Source organism: Camelus ferus, chromosome 4, assembly GCF_009834535.1.
Source record: "Camelus ferus isolate YT-003-E chromosome 4, BCGSAC_Cfer_1.0, whole genome shotgun sequence".
In the NCBI taxonomy this organism is placed as follows: domain Eukaryota; kingdom Metazoa; phylum Chordata; class Mammalia; order Artiodactyla; family Camelidae; genus Camelus; species Camelus ferus.
In genome coordinates, this window is record NC_045699.1 from 55,586,331 (window position 1) to 55,607,825 (window position 21,495).

Here is a 21,495-nt window from a genome sequence, read left to right on the forward strand (position 1 = left end):
ACGTTACGTGAAAAAATGGTTGAGTTTACAGAATTAACAACTATTTCAGTACTACTGAATTTATGTTTAGAAAATCATAGTTCATTTCCTTTGAGATTCTTTTTTGGAGGGGGAGGGACTGAAAAGTCAGTAAACTTTTAACACCCACACCTTGGAAATATTTTGCTTGAGTGGAAGGCAACTTCTCAGCTAACTTTCAGCAGGTGTTTTGAACCAGTGTGCTAGCACCAAGCTGAAAGTTCTGTGGAAGCTGAAGAGAAATGGCTTTTATTAGACACTAGTATAAACAGATCCAGCTACTTAAAGACTTTAAATCAGACATGGTCTCTGTTGAGTTATAATTGTGCACTTGAGGCAGGTAAATGTTGGTATTGATACAAAATAGTTGTATACATATGAATTATAATTCATTTTATTTACAAAATGTGGTACTCTTCACATTTAAATACGGGTTAAGGCTAAATCTAGAAACCAATAACTAAATAAAATTTGCTAAACAAATTGAACCTTTCTGGTTTCCTCATCTGTGAAATGAGGGGATCTATTTAGAGACTCAGGACTTAAAAATCTATAAGCCTGCAGATGTACACAGATTTAGGCAGGTTAGGCTGCCTGCGATTGAGAAATGTTATGAATATTTCAGTAAAAAGGCTCATAATTTGTCATAAACTTTAATCAGCTTCTTAAAGGATTCAGACAGTTGTGTATGGAGTGGATCACATGGTCTTAGGTCAGTGACATTTGGGATTTCCTACAGACTGCTTCTCCCCAGTTTCATCAGGGGATGGAGAAACTTCCTCCCATTTGACAGTGTCTCCTTTTATAACCTCAAGGGTGGAACGGCTCAGCCAGATAGACCAAGGTTTGGTTCCTGGCCCTGTAACTGACTAATAGCTTGACTCCGGGCAAGTTAGCCTCTGAACCCCATTTTTTCATCTCTAATTGTGGGGATACTAACTACATCACAGGATTATTATGGAGAATTAAACAAGATGGGGTGAGATGCCTGGCATATATTAAATACTCAAAAAATGAGTTCTCTTGCCTTCAGAGGAACAGGAAGGAGTCTCGGTAAAAATCCATGGTAATAGAGTGTTTAGTAATGATTACAAACCTGTTGTTTCTTTATTCTTTTAGTAGGTATTTAAACCCCTCACCTTGTGCAGAGTACTGTGCTAGACTGAAAACGTGATGCTCCTTGGGGCTGGAATCGTGTGTTTTAAAAGCAGCTGGCTGCCTCTTGTCTCCCCTGGGGTACAAGGTGAAGCATCGGAGATGACAGCTCAGGGAAGAACGAACTTTCAGAAAGAGTAATCTGCTACTCACGAGTTCAAGGCCTACATTTACTGAAGGGACACTTTCAGTGAGATGCAGAGGCATGCCTGGAACGGTTGCTCAAAAGGAGATCAAGTATCCCTGAGGTGCACTGCCTCCCAAACTCTCGAGAAGCCTGTAAAACTCTCTCCAGAGAATGGAATCTACCAACCTGCTGGTGAACCTTTCACTCCTGATCCATTATTCTAAGTTCCAACAATAATGCAATGGGTGTAAGCAAGTGAAACGATTTTGGTACATTCTTCTGCATTACATTAAATATAGTTGTGAATGTCTTTTCCTGTTTCTTCCTTAGAAAAGCAAAGGCAGCACCTTCCCATTATGGCATTACCTTTATGGGGAAGAGTGATTTAAAGCCCCCTTTCTGGGAAAATAACCCACTGTTGGTAAAAAGGTGACGGAATACACATCAGGAGTGAAGAATTATAGATTGTAACAGGGAAACAAATGAAATGTTTGTCTTTACAAGGACACTGACATTTCTAAAAAGTACTGAGATTCTTAGAAATAGTTGAAATATATAAGATTTTGTCTTAACCAAGAAAAAAATGTGTAACAAATTCTTTAAAATAATACACTAGTGGTCTGTGCATTTTAGCTGGGGTGAGGAAGAAAGGATACTGTGTCCCCACGTCTCAGCTTTCAGAGCTCTGAAAATTGTATCTGCGGGGACAGGCCCTCGTCCTCCCGCGGAGCAGTGACTTCAAGCTAAAATGGAAGCTCTCTCCCTGACTCCCACTGCATGTGATATACCAGGCAAGTCACTTCCTGTGTGGGTCTTGGTTCCCTCTTCTCTAAAATCTGCAGGTCTCTTCCCACTCTGAAGTTCCTGATGCAAAGATCAAGGGTGAGAAGGCATTCTGGTAAAGCATAAAGCGAAGCACAGATGGTCTGCCCTCCTCAGTCACAAGCAGCACCCAGGCTGCTCGTTCATGGCTCGCTGCGGGAGGCTGGAAGCCCAGACCCGGCTGTTTCTTTCAAAGCCAGACCACACCTCTCCAAGAACAGCACAGTCAATCATACAGAAGTGGGCAGGGTGGTGAGTGTGAACGGGCAGGAAGGAGGGAGTGGGGGCGCACCCCTAGACCTTTTCTGCTACCTCATGGCTGACACACAAGAATTACTGAGTGTTCCCTCGCTGTGGTCACTCCCCACGGCAGCCTTTTCTAACTAGAGATAATCTCCTTTCTTCAGCTGTCATTGCGCTGTGCAGATGTCTCCCGCATCGCCGTCCGCCACTAAACATTTTCAGCAGCCTAGAGGCACGAGGCAGTTAGTTAGCCTCCTAAGCCAAACTCATTCTTCACTCCTCCCTTCTAACCCAGTCCTGTTTCCTAATTTCTGTGACAGGAAGCAGATCTGGCCTATGCTCTGCCTCAGAAGACTTTGCCCCCTTCCTCTGCATTTCACAACCACAGTGAAGTCCTGACTGACTTAGTCTTTCGAATTTGTTCTCCAGCTCCCCCTTCACAGTCCTAACCAGGGCCTCATTCCAGCCACCCTCTCCACCAAAAGGACAAAACTATTATTAAAGTCATCTTGTCTCCCCAACTTCAGTTCCTTTTGTATCCTCATCCCAAACTAACATTCCTAAAACGTCTTACCATGTGGTTACCGCACTGTTTGCCACAAACTGCTCTGTTCCTTTTGAGGTTTTCTGTGACTTGTCGTCCTAACAGCTTTGTATCTTCTGTTACTCACTGGAACCTTCTTTATTCATTAATTCATTCCATGTGTTCTCTGTGCTGGAATGCCTTCCCCTTCCTCTCTGCCGTCTGCAGACACATATTTCCAAAGTTTAGGTCTCACCATCTACGATGAACTTTTCCTAATCCTTCCATTCTATAATCTTTGCCCAGAGTCCTTTGCCACATCTTTTTGACATTCAACTATTCTATTCTGTCGCCAATTTTGTAATGTTTCCAACATATACTTCCATTTTTTGATTACAATACATATTAAGTTCTTTGGGGTGAGGGAACTTGCCACTAGAGAGGACTTTAAAATTTGCAAATCTGCTCTTATTACGAGATAAGAAAAACTCTTTAACAACCCAAAGACTGAACACATAGCTCACAAAGTTAATAGAAGAAATGTCCAGGCTCAACAGTTAAGACTTTTAAAAGACCTAAGACACCATTTTTCATCGAAGAGATTGGTAGAGATAAAGAGCCACAATGTAGAATTGTGCAGGTGCAGAGAAAAAGGCAGCCTTCTGGTGGGAAGAGCAATTGCTATCACCTTCTGGAGGACAAAAGTAGGGAAAAGTTTGGGAAAGTTTATATTCTTTGTTCCATCAATTCCACTTTTAGGAGTACATCCTAAAGATAAAACAGACATGGCACAAAGCTGTTAGTTTAAGGCAGTCATCATGGTGGTAAATAATAGGGCAGTAGGTAAATAAACTATGATCCAGTTGTACAATGGAATACCATGCAGCCATTAAAAATAAGAGATGTAGAGAATATCTTTTTTTTTTTTTACTGTTCCTGGCTCCTTTCTAGTACCAGCATCCTGGTTTTCCTTTGGGGAACCTGTCTTTCTCTTTCAATCCACATGGTTTGGGTGAGTGTCTTAGTTTGGGTTCCCCAGAGAAACAGATTCTGAGATGGAGATTTTTGTGCAGAAAGTTTGTTGGGGAGTGTGAAAATCAGCACTTGTCGGGGAATCCAGAAACTGGAGATTAGGCAGAGGGAAGAGCTAAAATGTGAAGTGGTTGCTCTAAAGGCCTCAGATGACCCTGTGGGGGTGGGGGCAGGGAGCTGGGATCATTCTTCAGCCATTGTGCCAACTTGAGGCAAGGGGGTTGGGAGTTCGGATCCTATACAACCCACATCAATCACTGGGTGACAGCTGACACCGGGAGGGGTGGCTCTGGCTATGGGGAGTTTCCAGAGGGACTCAGCTGAGAGGCGTTAGCTGCTGCTGCTCCCAGCAGGTGGGGGAAGGGGTGCCTCAGTCCTAAATGGGGAAGTTGGGCCGTATACCACCCCTCATCCTGCTCTTGGCCAGCTGCACTAATCTGAGCATTCCAACACCACACAACCCCACCTTCAAGTAGTGATTGGTTCAGGGGTCGGCACATGACTCAACAAGGGCAATGAGATTCATTATGGGGCTTTTTGCCAGAACAATTAGAAAAGAGGTTTTTATTGCTCCCGGGTTTGGTAGGCTGGGACAATGCAAGCATGGAACCTTCCTTCACAGCACTAGAGGGAGTCTATTTACCACTGAAGAAAACAAGGCCAACACTCAGAAAAAAGCAGAGCCAAGAGGAGAATGAGCCATGTGGGCCATTAAATCCACTACTTTAAAGTCCCTGGGCTTTTCAGTTACACAAGCCAGTATATTACCTTTTAGCATCAAGTTAAGTGGGTTCTCAAAATACAATGGCATACAAGAATAATAAGGATATGCTCAAAATACATGAAGTGAAAAACATCAACAACAAAAAACACACATTTTACATAGAGTAATGATGCCAGTCTTGAAAAACAAACTAATGTACACAATAAAAAAAAATCGCAGCGCAAGAGAAACAATGGTTATAGTTAAATGGCGAGATAGGAGCGAGGGGACTGAATTTAACTTTCTTCCATATGGATCTCCCTACCTTGCTTACCCTACAAGTCAGCCGGTAGCGTTCCCGTCAAACAGTAACAGGCCAATAACGTTATGAACCCGTTTCTGTACCACGGAAATCCCACCAGTGGTCCCTCATCTCCCTGAGGACAGCACCTGCGCAGGGCTTAGAGGCCTGCACACCTGGCCCCTTCCTTCTCCAGCTCACCTCACACCTCGCGCCAGCCGCCCAGTCACAGTTCTGAGGCACGAGGAACGCGACTTCGCCGCCTCCGCCCCACAGCCCCTCCTGCCCCTTCTAGAAGCTTCGATGAGGAGGTGGGCGCCTCTGTGTGGTGGGGGGTGGTCCCTACACCTCCAGGGACAGGTGTAGCCGCCAGTGTCCTCTCGGTTTAGAACGCAGAGCCAGGTGTCAGTCAACCCGGGACCGCAGAGGGTCGCTCACCTGCGGCGTCCGCAGCAGCACCTCGAGGCGCGGCCGCTCGGCGGGACCGGGCGGGCGGGGGGCGCAGCAGCTTCCCCGCCCCGGGGCGGCGCCGGGGCCTCGGGCCCTCGCGGCTCCCGCGCCCGCCCGTCCGCCCGTCAGTCCGCCCGGAGCCCAGGCCGCCGCCATGTCGTCCGGGGCCAGTGTGAGCGCGCTGCAGCGCCTGGTGGAGCAGCTCAAGCTGGAGGCTAGCGTGGAGAGGATCAAGGTGAGGCCCGCGCCGGCGCCTGGCCCGGGGAGCCGACACCCCCCGCCCCGCCCCGCCCCGCCCCGCCCCGCCTCGCCCCGCGGCCCGCCAGCCCGAGAGAGGAGGCCGCCGCCCGGGCGCGAGCCCGGCGGCCGGACGCGGTGGGCCGCCCGCCTGGGGACGGTCCCCGGCCCGGCCCGCGGCTCGGCCTCGGCCTCGGCGGGTGCGGGTCCGCGCGGGGCCGGGCCCGGACCCGGGCGCCCGGGGGAGGCGGGGACGCGGGCCCGAGCCGGGGAGGCCCGGGCTGGGGGGGCCGGGGAGACGCGCCTGTGCCCGCGAGGGCGGTCCCGGGCCGCGGGAGGATGGGGTCCGGAGCTGCGGAGGCGACCGAGAGGACGGGCTTTGGTGACCGTTGACAGGATGAGGGAGGAGGAAGGCGCTGCTCGGGTCTCCGGCCTGGTGACAGGATGGATGGCGTTGGAGAGGAGAGGAGAGATGATGCGTTCAGTTTTGGATACGTGGACTTTGAGGGGATGCCCGGGAGGTGCTTGGCTACCTGGGCCGAAGCTCGGAGAACAAGGCTGAAAGAACATACGGGAGTGAAAACTGTATGAAGGGACCGGAGCATGGAACCCTGGAACCAGTCGAAAGAGGTGGCCGAGAGGGGAAGCAAGAGAAAGCAAGGTTACCGAAGCGAGGAAGGAGGGGTTTTCAGAACTTTGGGGCTTAGTCAACATGTCCAATGTTTAGTCAGTTGATTAAAAAGCATCTGTTGTGTAATTGTGTTTAGCAGCTGGGATATAGTATTATTTGTAGAATGTATGTATGAATGAATGAACACTGCTCTGATAGTCCGCGGACTTCAGTGGTGGCTTTTCTCTGTACCAGGCCCTATTCTAGGTACTGAGAGTACGGAGATTCTAGTTGGGAGGATAAACAATAAACACATTAACCGATAAATAAAATGACTGAAGAGAGTAAATGATGTGACGATTGTAAAACAAGATCAAGAGAGAGCTGTGAAATGCAGAAGAGGTTTCGGTGACATGTAGCAGTAGGAGCAGAATCTAGGTTACAAGAGGGTAGGCAGACTTTTTTGAATAAAAGAAATCTGGTTTTAAAGAGGATTTTTTAAAAACATTTTTTATTGATTTATAATCATTTTACAATGTGTCAAATTCAAGTGTAGAGCACAATTTTTCAGTTATACATGAACATATATATATATTCATTGTCACATTTTTTTCTCTCTGAGCTACCGTACGATCTTGTGTATATTTCCCTGTGCTATACAGTATAATCTTGTTTATCTATTCTACAATTTTGAAATCCCGTCTATCCCTTCCCACCCTCCACTCCCTTGGCAACCTCAAGTTTGTATTCCATGTCTATGAGTCTGTTTCTGTTTTATATTTATGCTTTGTTTGTTTGTTTGTTTTTTTAGATTCCACATATGAGCGATCTCATATGGTATTTTTCTTTCTCTTTCTGGCTTACTTCACTTAGAATGACATTCTCCAGGAGCATCTATGTTGCATCAAATGGCGTTATGTTGTCTGTTTTTATGGCTGAGTAGTATTCCATTGTATAAATGTACCACATCTTCTTTATCCAGTCATCCGTTGATGGACATTTAGGCTGTCTCCATGTCTTGGCTATTGTAAATAGTGCTGCTATGAACATTGGGTGCAGGTGTCATCCTGAAGTAGGGTTCCTTCTGGGTATATGCCCAGGAGTGGGATTTTTTTTCTTAATTTAGGAAATGAAAAGCTGTATTTTGAGGTTGAAAGGAAGGAACAAACTGTTTTTTTAGGTTAAGGGGGAGAAACAAATGGAGAAGGAGAACTGGAAGTAGAGACAGGAAAAAGGAGGAAGGATATGTGTAAACATAGATGTTTCCAGATACGGGCTTGAGGACTTGTATGACGACAGTTTTCTTTGTGAAACAGGAGGCCAAGTTTTCTTCCAGGGCAGGAGAAAGGGAACTAATGGGGTCACAAGAGCTGAGGATGGAGGCGAGCGCTGTTGGGAAGGGGAGAGGACTCTCCGATAGGCATCTCCCTAGGCACTGTGATTGTGATATTGGAGACTGACTGTCCTGTTATTTTCATTTTTTCTCCAGCAGCATTTGGCCGCCCAGGAATCTGAGTGCCCAGAGTGAATGGTAGTTGATCCAAGTAGTGGGTTAGCAGGAGAGGTAATGCCGGAGAGATGGAAATGAAGGCGGAGAGCAAGGAGTTTGTGGTTCTGGCCAGAAAGAGGCTGAACCGAGGCTGGATAGAGAAGGAACAGAGCCAGCCTCCCAGGGATGGGCAGACAGAAAATGGGGAGGTGTCCCCCTGAGGTCCAAAGAGCAGGTGTAGTGAGAAGAAAGGAAGCACCCTGAATGGGAAGGAGAGATTGTGATTGGAAGGTAGGAAGATGGAGTGTGAAATTTTAGATGTGGAGCAGTTAGGAGTGTTGGCTGTAACTCTTGGCATTGAGGAGAAGTTTATTTGAGGAGAGGAGGTCAGGGAACTGAAACTAGGGTTATTGAAAATGTTCTCGACAATGTTGGGATCCGAGGTGGAAAGAAAAACTGTGAGCCAGATGCTGGCCTACCAGAAGGGCTGGGGAATATGTTCTTACCTACATTTAAAAAATAATTACCAGTGGGATCCCAAGACTCTTGCCGCATTTCTGTGCCGCTGTTTTACACGAGGCTGAAGGCGTCCCAGACATCTGACCTGTTATCCTGTGAGAATATCATTATAAAGCACATTCATATAATTTGTGAGCTTTTCTTTTACTTGAGTGGGCAGGAGCACCCGTAGCACTGAACTCATTTTGTATCAAAGCAATTTTGCTTGCAGAAAGCTATGAAATAAAACATGTCCCTTAAGTTAAAAAAAAAATTACGGTTGATAAAACTGAGACTCAGAGAATTCAAGTGAATTGCTCAAAGTCACACAGATGAGCTTATTTGCGGGGTGTCCTCATAGGAGTATGGTTTAGGGTGCTTGGCTGAGCTTTTCTCAGGCAACCCCTTAGGGAGTCACAATATTCCAGGGTCTGGCCTGCCTCATTTCAGGGCTCAGTGATGGATGTTCCCAGCACACCCAGACATGCCTTCTTTTTTAGCAGACTTGCTAACTGGTAAATTAACCAGAATATGTTTCCTAGCATATGTTGGAGGCCACCTCTTCCTAGTGATTAAAATACTCAGTATCCTTCCAAGGACCCCTTCTTTGCTTTGGGGAAGTCTCTCAGAAGTTGGTGGGTCAGCCTGGCTCAAACCAAGGAAAGTCATATAATTTGAGTGGGGACTATCCCACCTCCGCTGGCAGGATACAGCTTCTAAGTGTTGGGTCCGCATCTCTCTCCCTTGAAAGGGCTAGAGATATGCTGACCACTTTTAGTCTTCTCTTCTTTTCTTTACATATCCCACACCTTAACTTTTTGACCATGTTCTTCAGGTGATAGCGGTCTTAGGGTTCCAACCACAGTAAGGGAAGTAGCTGCAGAGACTTTTGAGGCCTAGGCTTGGAACTTGACCATCATTTCTGCCACATGGTCCTGATGAAAGCAAGCCACAAGGCCAGCCTAGATTCAAGCAGTGGATCAAGACTCTACTTCCTGGTGGTAGGAGCTGCAAAGTACGGTGACCATTTTTGCAATCTGCCACAAATGATTGCTGACTGTATGTCAGAGCTATTCCAAGTGCTTTACATGCATTAACTCATTTAATCATTACATCAACTCAGTGAGGTAGGCACTGTTAGTAAATACATTTCACAGATGAGAAAACAGTACTGAGAAATTAAGTAACTTGCCCAGAGGCTACATTCTTAACCAATAAGCTATCCTGCTTCAAAAGCATGGTGGAGGAACCTTGTCACTTATCTTAAGCAGACTAGATAAAGCTCCATCCAGCCCTGTAAATATTAAGACAGTTTGTTCACATGGCAAACCTGGATGTATCAACACATACTTTATAAGTGAAAAATGTGTAAAGGGCACACTACAATAAGCTAATTCTTTACCAATTCAGTGGCAAAAACTAGGATTCTAATTGGATCAAAGATACGGCTTTATCTTTCCTTTATTGAATTAAGCCACTAAGCCAAAAATACCCTAAATCACAGTACATTGAAATTATAACCTTTCCTCTTTAGAATTCAGTTATTAGAACTTTTGCACAGACATAGAAAACGAACTTATGATTACCAGGGCGGGGAGGGGGATGGGAAGGGATAAATTGGGAGTTCAAGCTTTGCAGATACTAACTACCATATATAAAATAGATAAACAAGTTCATACTGTATAGCACAGGGAACTATATTCAATATCTTACAGTAACGTATGGTGAAAAAGAATATGAAAACAAATACATGTATGTTCCTGTATGACTGAAGCGTTGTGCTGTACACCAGACATTGACACAGAACATTGTAAATTGACTGTATTTCAATTAAAAAAAAAGAAACTTTTAGCAAAAGAGAGACTTTCAGAGGTTGTAGGAAGTGTGACCTTTCTCAGGTTCTATGATCATTTTTCAGTCTCAAGTAGCTGCTGGATGGATCTGGCTGTGAGCAGCACATCAGCTCTTGTCCCTGTGTTCCAGGTCTCTCAGGCGGCTGCAGAGCTCCAACAGTACTGCATGCAAAATGCCTGCAAGGATGCCCTGCTGGTGGGTGTTCCAGCTGGGAGCAACCCCTTCCGGGAGCCCAGATCCTGTGCTTTACTCTGAAGACTGGTGAGTAATGATATACCAGGCCGTCTTGGGGCCACGGCATCACCACAGGCCTTCCCAAAGGATTTGGGCAACTGGGGTTTAAATATCAACGATTCTTGGGGGAATTAAAATAAAACTCAGCCAAATGCACAACTTTCCCTGAAGGGTGACTTTAGTTTGTCTGCCTGTGGAATGCATTTAATGCGGAGAGTCTCAGCCCTCTTAGCACTAACTCATGAGATGATGATATCCTTACGTGCTTGAGCGCTTGAGTCTAGTTGGCCAGCAGTAGTTTCTTGACCTTAATCCCACCTTCTCTGTCCTTACACCGTCCCAGAGATGTGATTTGCTGCTTGGTGGTATCAACTGCCTTGTTACTCTTAGGGCTAAGGGTTCCCCAGAGGAGGAGACTTGTTCCTACTACCAGCTGTGATCTCTTTCCTCGAGGTCTTCAGAATGTATTTCTGTGTTTTAGTAAAGAAATATAGCTACTGGGGAAAAGTGTGAGTTAGGTTAAAAGAGCCTTAAAAATTGATTGCGGAAATGAAAACACCTCTTTGGTAGCTTACGATAGATTTCCTGAGGCCTTAATGCATTGTATGGGATCTCACTCACATTTTCACTTTTTTTTTTTTTGGAAGAGTTCAGGGCATAGATGGTTGGAGTCTTTGGGGCCAGTATATTTCAAATTATGTGTTCTAAGGATTGTTCATACAAGAAGTTATCATCTTAGGTTTTTTCCCACATACTTGAAAAGGAAATTATTCACATTAACAAGAAGGAAGTAATCATACTATCAGGTACTATTGTACCTTTTAATGGAAAATGTCCACATTTATTGTATTAAAATAATAGTCTTAAGCTCGCATAGCATTTTTCTTTTTACAGAGCACTTTCATGGGTGCTACGCACTCAGTGGTATAGTTTGGAATTTTTGGTATTAACCTGTTACTTCCTACTTTGAGAACCTTAAAGTGACCTATGAAATGATGACTAGTTAATTTTATGCATAAATCTTACTAAGTGAAAACTTACCAAATTCTCTGTCTGGTAGGGAAGAAGTTCGCTGAGGAATGCTTTCAAGCACAAAGTGATGAATGACTGCCTCCAAATCTCAAGAAAACACTCCTCTAGCCAAATGACTTTTAGATATTTCAGACCTTTCCTGTGGCCTGGTCTTTTAGCCAAATTCTATGGAAACTGATGAGTTTCTACTCAAGGAAACTGGGTGAGGAGTAGATTTTAAATAATAATGACCTGGTTCTTTTGTTGAAGTGCTTTATGCTTAAGACAAACAAAAACCTTACCACCAAATATACCAAAATACACCTCTTTTATTAAGTGAATTACTAATGTTTCTATACCTGTAATGTTATGTATGTTTTATTTACTGGATGTTTATATATCAGGAAGGAAAACAGTTTTGTTGGTTAAAAAATCGAATATTTGTAATTTGCTGTTCTTAAGGTTTTTTGGTAATGTAACAAAATTTGTTTTCTCATGAATTTACAATTTCTAAATGAGGACAAGCAAGCATAAAATTAGGGGAAAAAATAGCCTTTGTTAATCAAATGATGTCTTGATTTTTCTAAATGAGAATATGGTTTTATTTTTCACACTAAGCATCTCACACTAAGCATGTTTCTTAGCAAACCCTTTTGGAAAGATTAATGTTGTATTGTGTATTAGATTGCCCCACCCTGTATATGAAGTAGATTTCATCTTTGTCTTCTTAAGTTGCTCTACTTTATAGTTGTGGTTATACTTAAAAAACAAACAAAGAAACAAACCACATTGTTTCATGTCTTTAAAACAGTATATAAATGTGATTTACAGAACATTGCAAATGAGTAAAAAGAAAGTAGTGTGAAAATATTACAACCTAAAGGAATTCTTAATGTCACAAGTGTTTTACTTTGATGATGTGCCTTTGATTTAATTTGGGACATTTTTGAAAGGATACTTTGTGTTTGTAATAATCTTTGAGGAACTTGGAAATAAAATTTCTGCTTAATTCATCATTTTCTATGACAGCAACCCTTCGTGTCTGATTTTGTTTTAAGGCTTCATAGATTTTTCTTTGCTTGTGAGATTGAGTGCTGGAAGTGAAAGGTAAAATTTTTGTTTACAAACCCTTGTAGAATTTTGTCAAAATAGATATATTTATAATATGCAGAAATATCTCAGTTAGTGGCAAAATTTGCTCTTTGAAATAGCTATGTATAAATCTAAAAATAAATAAATGAAAATATCTTTGAACATAAGTGGTATTACAGTAGAGAAAATAGAAGCCATTAGATGGGAACTCCCTTAACTTCTGACCGCTACACTTCCAAATTAAGTGATCTGAATCCCTTCCATTCGATCAGAATTTAGGTGTCCCCCCCACCCCAAATTTAGGTGTCCCTTTTCTAACCCTCTTATTCTGTGGATCTGTTTTACCTTCTCTGAAATGACACACTCTCAATTATCCTTTCTCTCCTTTATCTTCAACTTCTCTATTGGATCCTTTCTGCCAGCATTTGAACATGTTCCATTCTCCATCTTAACAATAAGCATTAAAAAAACTCCATTAAAAAACAAATTTTCAGTTATAAAAGGTGAAGAGATCTGTACAGCACAGTGCCTGTAGTTAACAGTGCTGATTGTATACTTAAAAATTTGCTAAGAGGGTAGATTTTATGCTAATTGTTTTATGACACAAAATAATTAGTAAGAAAGCAGGAGGAAATTTTTGGAGGTCATGGGTAAGTTTGTAGCATAGACTGTGGTAGTGGTTTCATAGGTATATACTTATCTCCAAACTCATTCAGTTGTATACGTTAATTATTTACTTACAGCTTTTTATGTGTCAAAAAAACCCTCTTGATTTCCCTTTGCCCTTTGGCAAAAACTTGATGGGATATTACAAGAAAACTAGACATCTCAGTTATGAATATAGATGTAACTGTCTTAAATATAAGCAATCAAATTCAGCAGTATATCAAGAGAAGATACAATCTGACAAGCTAGTTTGGTAGAAGGAAATCTATCAATGTCATTCATTACATGAAGGTTTTAAAGAAGAAAATCTACGCCAAGTCATTTGATAAAATTCAATAACTGTTCTGAATAAAAACTAAGTGGATTAGTGAAATAAGAAGAGAAAGAAATTAAAGACAGTAGAGACAGTTTATCAAAGCCAACAGCAAATTTCATATTATATGGTGAAATGTGGAAGCATTCATCATTCTAGGAACAAACAAGATACTTTTTATCACCACTGTTATGAAACCACTTTGGAAGTCTTAGCTAATGCAGTAAGATGAAAAAAGGAAATGGTGTAAACATTTAAGAAGAAATAATAACTATTTATGGATTATATAATTGTACACTTTGAAAACTCAGAGTATAGTAAAAGAAATACTTGAATTTATGATACAGTTTGGAAGGCTGGCTGGATACAAAGTATATATGGAAAAATGAAAAGCATTTTCTGCACTGGCAATAGCTAGTTAGAAATGGAAATGGAAACTGTATCCCATTTCCACTTTAATGACAAAAAATACTTGAGAATACATTTAACGAAAGTGCAAGAGTTATAAAGAAAAGATTTTACTGATGTTTATAGAACAGAGGACATTAGGACAATTTCATTAAAATGTAATCTTACTAAAATTCATTTATAAATTTAGTGGAATTCCTCATTTCAAAAGGAAACTGATTAAAACATCTGAAAGTTCATATGGAAAATCAAGTGTCCAAGAATAGTTCTTAAAAATCCATGTGTATAAAACATGGGAGGGTGAAACTTGCCTTACTAGATTCCAAAACTCACTTTGAAGCTGCTGAATCAAAACAATATGATTTAAAAGAACAAAAAATTAAGAAAAAACATCCAAAACAAACAATATTATCGTGGTGTAAGAATAGACAAATAGATGATTGGATGGATCATAATAGTTCAGAAATAGCCTTGACTTTTTTTTTTTCTATTCAGTGGGAAAGTGTAGTTAACATAATAAGTGGTGGCTATCCATTTGGAAGGATATTAAAGGCCTGTATTATACTATGTAAAAAAATTCCACATAGGTTAAAGAAAGGTAATACAGAAGCAGCAGAAGAAAGTTAGGAGAATAGTTATGTAACTTCAGGGTGAAAGAGGTTTCCTAAGCAAGGCAGGAAACCCAGAACTCAAAACAGAAAAGAATATGTATGCTTGACGATCAAATTAAGTAATTTAAGTATTGAATTTAAAAACTCTTGTATGATAAAAATTGTAAAACACAAATAGAAAAACAAAAGGCAGAAAAGTGACTTTTTTTCAGCCCTCATTGTGGATTGCTACAGTTTGTACTTCTCACCCTCTCTAAGCCAGGCTGCTCTATCTATTAAAATTGTTGGATCCTTTTCTTTAGGGTAGGCTTATTATTTGGGGAGAATAACCAGGCTCTTCCTATGAGAGGCAAGGGGTGGGACACCCTGGTGTTGACCCCCAGTTGTACACTGAGAGTCAGTGACAAGGGAAGGGGTATCCTGTGTGCATCCACAGTTGGAAGGGACAGCTGATGTTCTGGTGGGTCCTACAAAGTTTGGGTTGGGCCTAGGAGCTGAGGTAAGGCCGCTCAAGAGCCCTCAGAGGTGAGCATCACTATCAGCAGCCATGCATCTCAGGGCAAGTTAACACGCTTAGGACATGAGAAACCTCGTGGGGAAATGCTGTCAGAAAAAGAATCAGTTTCCATGGCAAGAGCCAACCTGGGAAGTTGGGGCTGTTTCAAATAATTCCATGTAATGGGGTATATGGGAGAAGATGTTGGAGGCTTGACTGACACTTTTGGTTCCCTAACAAGGGCCTGTCCAGACCCTCCAGGTTTCTCCTGTGAACCAACCCAATGTGTCACGTGACATTGGCTCCCGGGGAGTGCTCTGCTGGAGCAGCGCTCACTGACTTCATCCACTGTTCCCAGGCCTCCGACACAGGACTTGCCGCCCAATAACACCTCTGATGGGCCGTAGCACAAGAGGCTGCTCCGGGCCCAGGGAGAACGAATGTGCCCTTAGACACCAAGCATCACTGAGAAATGCCGGCAGGAGGACTCAGATGCTTTCTCTCCATTCGGTGAGGAAGCAGGGAGGTGGGTGTTGGCAGCTTGGCCTGAGCTTGCCCCATTCCAGGGCCTGTAGAGAAAGTCCTCTTCTCTGGAAGCTGATTAAAGACGGGATCAAGGAGATCTGCAAGCTGGGAAGACTTAGCTTTACCTTAGTTTGGGAGTAACCCTGCCAAAACTTAAAGTACAACAGAAATTCCAATAAGATTTCCAGAAATAGTTTCTCTTTAAAGTCTCCACCCTCTACACACCCAAGTGAAACCAAACATCTTATAAATGAAAGTGTAGTAGAAAGAGAAGAGGAAAGGCAGAGAGCTGATGTGAAGTCAAGTCTGTTTCAAAAAGGAGGATGTGATTAACAGTATCAAACGCTGAAGAGAAGTCACATAAGGTGGTGTCTGAAGGTCCTTTGGGTCCAAGAAAGTAGAGGTCAATTTTGGTAGCAACCAGGTGATAATTTCAGAAGTCAGGAAAGTGAGACAATATGCCTGTGGTCTTCAAACATTTTTGCTAAAATAATGACAAAAATCATTGACATATAAATGTTTCATCATAATTTTGAACAGTTGCAAAGAATAAAATTTTATTAGACATTCTGACATTTAAAAATGAAATTATTACATCTTTCTTTTAAATGTATTCAGTGGAATACAAATACTATAGTAATTAAAAACCTATAATCATCCATTTAAAAATATGCAAACTATCCTCCCAAAATGTTGTGCTAACAATATAGGAAAGTGTTCTTCCTCCCACATGCTGACAATGGATATGATGAATTCTCAAAAAATTTGCCAATCTGATAGGTGAAAACACAGTAACTTATTGTTGTGCTTTGCATTTGCCTAATAAGTAATGAAGCTGAAAATTGTTTCAAATGTTTATTGGCTACTTTGTTTCTTATGTGTTTAATCTGTTCATATATTTTGCCATTCTTCTATTAGGTTGTCTTTTTCCTATCAATTTGTAGGAATTCTTTGTATATTAGGAATGTAAGCCCTTTTTCTATCATGTGGGTTGCAAATATTTTCTCTTAGTGATTTGTCTGAAAATTTTGTTTATGAACGCAGCATTTTAAACTGGAAGTTCTCTAACTTCAGTTTTACCCTAGGTTTTAACTCTGTTGGTGGTGGAGGGTTGACTGTGGTGATCTTCAGTTCAGACTCAGGGGGTCAGACTGAGATGGAGGCTCATTTGAAAGGCTTGCTGGAGGAAAGCTGGGAGGCAGTGAGCCCTCAGGAGACAACAAAATAAGCCTTTTACATACATACAGTGAGGTTTTCTATTTCTCTTTAAAAAAAAAAAGGCTGGGTGAATCTGGGAAAAATCTGGATCTTTTAACAATATTATGCTAATTAGAATATTTTACTTAAAAAGATATAAACTATAGGGCAAAATATATACTATGAAAATTTAATATAGAATCACCACGAACATCTAAGAACAACTGCATTTTCTTCGATATATGAGTACATCTAAATCATTTTGTTACCAGTTTAGCAAAAGAAACAATGGAATGTGGCATGTAGCACAATATTCTTTCTTTCAAAAAAATCTTAGACGAGTTTGTCCATCAAGTCTACCAGGGACTTTTTCATACACTAGACGACGTTTTTTGAATTGCGGTAGTGGTGAACACGTGAAATCTGTTAAAAGGAGAAAAAGGAAAACCATTTTATTGCTGAGTAATAAGTGTAGCTATTTTTTTTCCCAGCTGTTCAAATGGATCCTGTCTTTTCACCATCTATCTATACAAAGTGTTAAAATTTCCAAACAAGATAAAATAATGACTATTAAAAATTATGTTTTCTAGCATAAATGCACCTGTTCCTAATGGCCCAATACTAATTAGTGTTAGATACATATATTTGTTTGCTCATGTCTTGTACAAACAATTAAATCTCCTTGCATTTAAGACTCTTGCTTTTAAATTTCCCTTCATTAAGCCTATTCCTTAATGCATATCTGTATTGTTGTGGTGTTTATCCTGAGCTCTGATATATGTAGGTGGTGATCATGTCTAGACTCACCTTTTATGACTGTATTATATGTGACACATTAGTCTGAAATATTCTAGATTTGGATACTTATGGGGCTGATTGATTGAATTAAGGAAAGGGGAGGCTAAAGTATTTTAAATGATTTTAGTAATTATTCCCAGTGATAAAATCTCATAATTGCAAGAGTTGGATGCCATTATAAGCAAATTAAAAAGGCAATGCAGTAGATAATTTTATCACAGAGATCACAAATATACATTAAGGACAAATGGAAAATTTTCTTGAGTTTATATCAGTGGCTTTAAACAAATTTCCTAGGGCTGCATCAATATTAATTCAAAAACTGTTACATCTTAAACAACATATTTGGGGGTAATGATGTGCTATGGAAAACCACAGTAAAAAAGTCAAAATTTGCCATAGTGATAGTGAAGATACTAGCCTCAAAGGTTCTTGTGAACTGTTTGAATGCAATTATTTTATGAAAATAATTGGAAAGTGGACAAAACCCAATATTTCTAAACCAATGCTATTTATATATAATTTTTATATTTATAACTATAGCTAAATTAATAAATTGAAATATAGATGGACATTGACTATTCCATCTATATCCCTAAAAGCTTAAATATTAAAATTTATTAAATAATTTCTTGGGTCTCACTGAGAAAATGGGAGGATTATCTCCTAGATTGGGAAGCCTTATGCTAAGAGGTACATAGTAATTCACATGCTTAATTTGTTCCAGAGTGGGAAAAAGATGGAATTTTAACCTAGTTCATTTGTGAAGTTAGAATAACCTTTATGTCAGAATGTGACGGAGTCCAAATAAAGAACAAAATAAGTTAATTTCATTATGAATGTAGGTATGAAAATCAAATAAATATTAGCAACCATAATAAATAGGATATTTAAAAAAAAACCACTCCTCAAAAGCCAATTAGGTTTATCACAGAAATGATAAAAATGATATATTATTAGTAAACCTATAAATATTGACATTAATGTCAATGGAGAAAACATGTTTGATTTTTTCCAACAGGGGACCAAAAATAGTTTGGATAAAATTCAGCATCTGTTCCTCACAAAAGTTCTTATAAAACTAGGGATAGAATATTTCCCATTAAAATCAGGAGCAAAACAAATTATGACCATTAAGTGGGACCAAATCCAAGTTCTGTGAGTCCTGGGACTTATGTACTTTGGGGGGAAGTCCTTTTTTAATAAAACAAAGAATATAAGATTTTCTGTCCCCTCTCAGGACTCACAAAATGGCCTATGCAAAAGAGGAGTTTTGAAGCTTCCAGCATCTTTCTTTCTCCACCCCCCCACCTCCCAAATCATAGTAAGGCCATCGTTATATGGCCATTAGAACTTAAGATTTTGTTTTAGATCCTCAGGCCAAAATAGTAAGAAATGACACAAAGAAAAAGTATAATTATCAGAAATGAGAAAATAAAATTGTCCTCTTAAAACACTGATATGATTAAATATGTTCAAAACATCAGTTACAAAAGAGAGAACTAATAATAGTATCCATTTAATAGGATTGTCGGAATTAAATAATCCACATAAAGGGAATATAATAAGCTCTTTTACATGTTAGCTCATTAAATAGCCTTGCTTGACAAAGAGGCTAATTTTCTAATTCATTCATTTTTCTAGTCTTTGTTAATTTAGTCTTCTGCTTTACTTAGATGTCGTCTGTTTTTATTTTTAACTTCTTAAGTTGAATGCTTAGTTCATCTAAAGCTACAAGAATTTGACATATTTTCTTTGCACTTATTTTCTTAAGAGTCTATAATTAGAATTTTGATTATACCTTTGATCCCAAAGTTTTTGAAGATTCTTAAGTGTAGTAATTAAACAACTTTTCAGATTTGGAAATGGTTTTATCTTTTAAAGTTACATTAGAGAGTAGTTTTATCAACTATTGGATAGTGTTACCTGTTAATGGTTTCTTGTCTCCTGAGTTGGATGAAGATTCAAAGTGCCTTTTCTGTTCTAAACATTTTCCAGCTCTCTGGTAGGAATAAAGATTGTTGAATTCTTTTTCATTTACATTAGAGTCAGAAGCACAAAATAAATCCAAACTGGGGACAGACGGTAATTCTCTCCAGAAGGTCTTTTTAGTCCCAGCATTTGAACTTTCAGAGATGAAGCCTTCTAACTCATCTGATAGACATTTTTGCTGATTAGTGAATAAGCTGTCTTTCTGAGAGTACCATTTGTCACACGGAGTCTGCTCTGCACCATACTGTAAGTTGAATGACTGATTCTGTTGTTCCCATACATTTTTCTTAAAGTTCCAACAAAAAGGAGATTGAGACCCCGCTAGTGGAAGGGTAGGGGCAGATAGTTCTTTATTTATAGGTCCTTTTGCTTCATGTGTTCCCTTTTTCTGATAATTTATAAAATTAGGGGCAACTCTCTTCTGAGTGTCAGTTGGTGATATTATGGTTTCATAATTCATTTGTGTTATACCCAAAGAAAAGACATCTGATTCTGAATCATTCTGATTCAGAAAGGAATTACCAGACACATTCCTTGATTCTGTATTAGCCAGGAAGGAATTATTCTGCACTATGTTAGGGTTACAACTGGACTCTTCCCAGTAGCTGGTCTGATTATAGGAAGTCACAGGAGGTAAAATGCATGGCATCTCTTTTAGTTCCATAAGGGAAGAGCCATAATTTGAAGCGGTGTTTGTGTCTTCATGCACTGTCTCTTGTAAGTCTGAACAATGGTCATGTTCATTATGTTCTTGAAAGACAGAATCTGAAGAGCCAGCAGCTGAACTCTGAGGAGCAAAGGTACTAGTCTGATTCCTATTTTCCTGAGGCGATGAAATTTGAGGTGATTTTGTTATGGAAGGACTAATCTTGAATAAGGCAGTGATGCCACAAAAATGCTAAAAAAAAAAGTTTAAAAATTAATTAATATAATACAAATACAATACAAACATCAGTCAAGTAAATACAAATAATGATGCTTGTCTAAATGGAAAGAAGGAAAATATAAATAAGTAGTTCATTCAAAGGTATGATTTTACTGATCCATGTAATAAGAACATAACATAATTAGGTGCCATTAAAAGAAAAACTTATGGTAATTTGCATCTATTTTCTAATCACTTATTATAGAATTTTTAGTTACACAAGTTATACATGAATACCATTTCCTTCATAAAAATTAAAGAAACTTACCAAAAAGGCTAACGTTCTCTTTAGCTACTACTACAATGAAGGGCATCAGGATTGTTTGGAAGGGATGTAGAGTGTGTAATTGAATATGTGTGGGCACTATAACACTTCAAAATGATTTAAAGTGTGATAAACAATCTGTACTGAATTATCTATGTAAGATAGCTTTAAAACGTATGTGATTGACAGCTAATGAGAATTCTATATTAACATTAGTGTAAGAAAATGATTTCTTTGCCCTGTGAAGTCTAAAACAAACTTGGATACCTTCCTTTTGAAAACCCTTATGGCAAACATAGATACTCAAATGGAAAGGGAATAAACTCATATAAGGATACGGATCTCAAGTAACTAACCTTTAACACTTTTTCTGGAACTTCAGGTAGGAGTTCCTGAAGTTGACAAAGAGTTGCTGACAATATCCAGTGCAGTGAAGGTCCTTTATTTAACATGAGCTGAGCTACCAATGGATTAATACTTGGAAAATCAAGTAGGTACATTTCTTCCTAGAAAAGAGTGTACAGAATAATCAGCCAGTGGTCTTTTTATTCTGTCACTCCAGCAGACTAAAATTTTTGTTGTTGCTCCTACCACTGAATTTGAGATGGCTAGAAAAAAAGTATGACCAGGAGAGAAAGAAAATTGTTTGGCAGTAAAGATTTATACACCCAGAATTGGGAAGGATCTTAAAGTTAATTCAGTCTAATCACTCATCCAAAAAGATTCATTACAGTTTGTTCCCTTCAAAGGACAACTGTTTTACCTAATGATAGACTTTCTAATGAGAAACCTTTTAGGGGACTTAGTTGCATACCTCAAGATTTCTTTAGGTCTCCCTTTGTAGGCCGTATACTATCATGATTTGATTGAGATGAACCATGTTTATGAGATCTAACAGAT

At 40.1% G+C, this 21,495-nt stretch overlaps 2 protein-coding genes and 1 long non-coding RNA gene across 7 annotated transcripts in view; 2 read left to right on the forward strand and 1 right to left on the reverse strand.

Annotated features, from left to right (window-relative positions):
* Nucleotides 1–5,450: 5,450 nt before the first annotated feature.
* On the forward strand, nt 5,451–12,339 carry GNG10 (G protein subunit gamma 10). Of its 2 annotated transcripts, none has more exons than XM_032478179.1 (3): nt 5,451–5,609; nt 10,192–10,323; nt 11,362–12,339. In XM_032478179.1, exons 1-2 carry the CDS (start codon nt 5,529–5,531, stop codon nt 10,315–10,317), a joined length of 207 nt encoding a protein of 68 aa, XP_032334070.1. In that variant the 5' UTR covers nt 5,451–5,528; the 3' UTR covers nt 10,318–10,323; nt 11,362–12,339. The 2 variants fall into 2 exon arrangements, with proteins under 2 accessions (XP_032334070.1, XP_032334069.1); XM_032478178.1 differs by having other exon boundaries at nt 5,454–5,609; nt 11,357–12,339.
* Nucleotides 12,340–16,635: 4,296 nt separating this feature from the next.
* The window catches only part of SHOC1 (shortage in chiasmata 1), a 61,671-nt gene continuing 56,811 nt past the window's right edge, over nt 16,636–21,495 (reverse strand). For all 4 annotated transcript variants that reach the window (XM_032478183.1, XM_032478184.1, XM_032478180.1 and 1 more), the window contains 3 exons: nt 20,952–21,101; nt 19,340–20,303; nt 16,636–17,038 (listed from right to left, as the gene is read on the reverse strand). In XM_032478183.1, the coding sequence (XP_032334074.1) occupies nt 16,938–17,038; nt 19,340–20,303; nt 20,952–21,101 (1,215 nt within the window). In that variant the 3' untranslated portion in view covers nt 16,636–16,937. The remainder of the gene's footprint in view (nt 17,039–19,339; nt 20,304–20,951; nt 21,102–21,495) is intronic.
* LOC116663228 overlaps nt 21,026–21,495 on the forward strand; it is a 62,177-nt gene continuing 61,707 nt past the window's right edge. The window contains exon 1 of the long non-coding RNA XR_004319407.1: nt 21,026–21,085. This is a non-coding gene — a long non-coding RNA (uncharacterized LOC116663228). The remainder of the gene's footprint in view (nt 21,086–21,495) is intronic.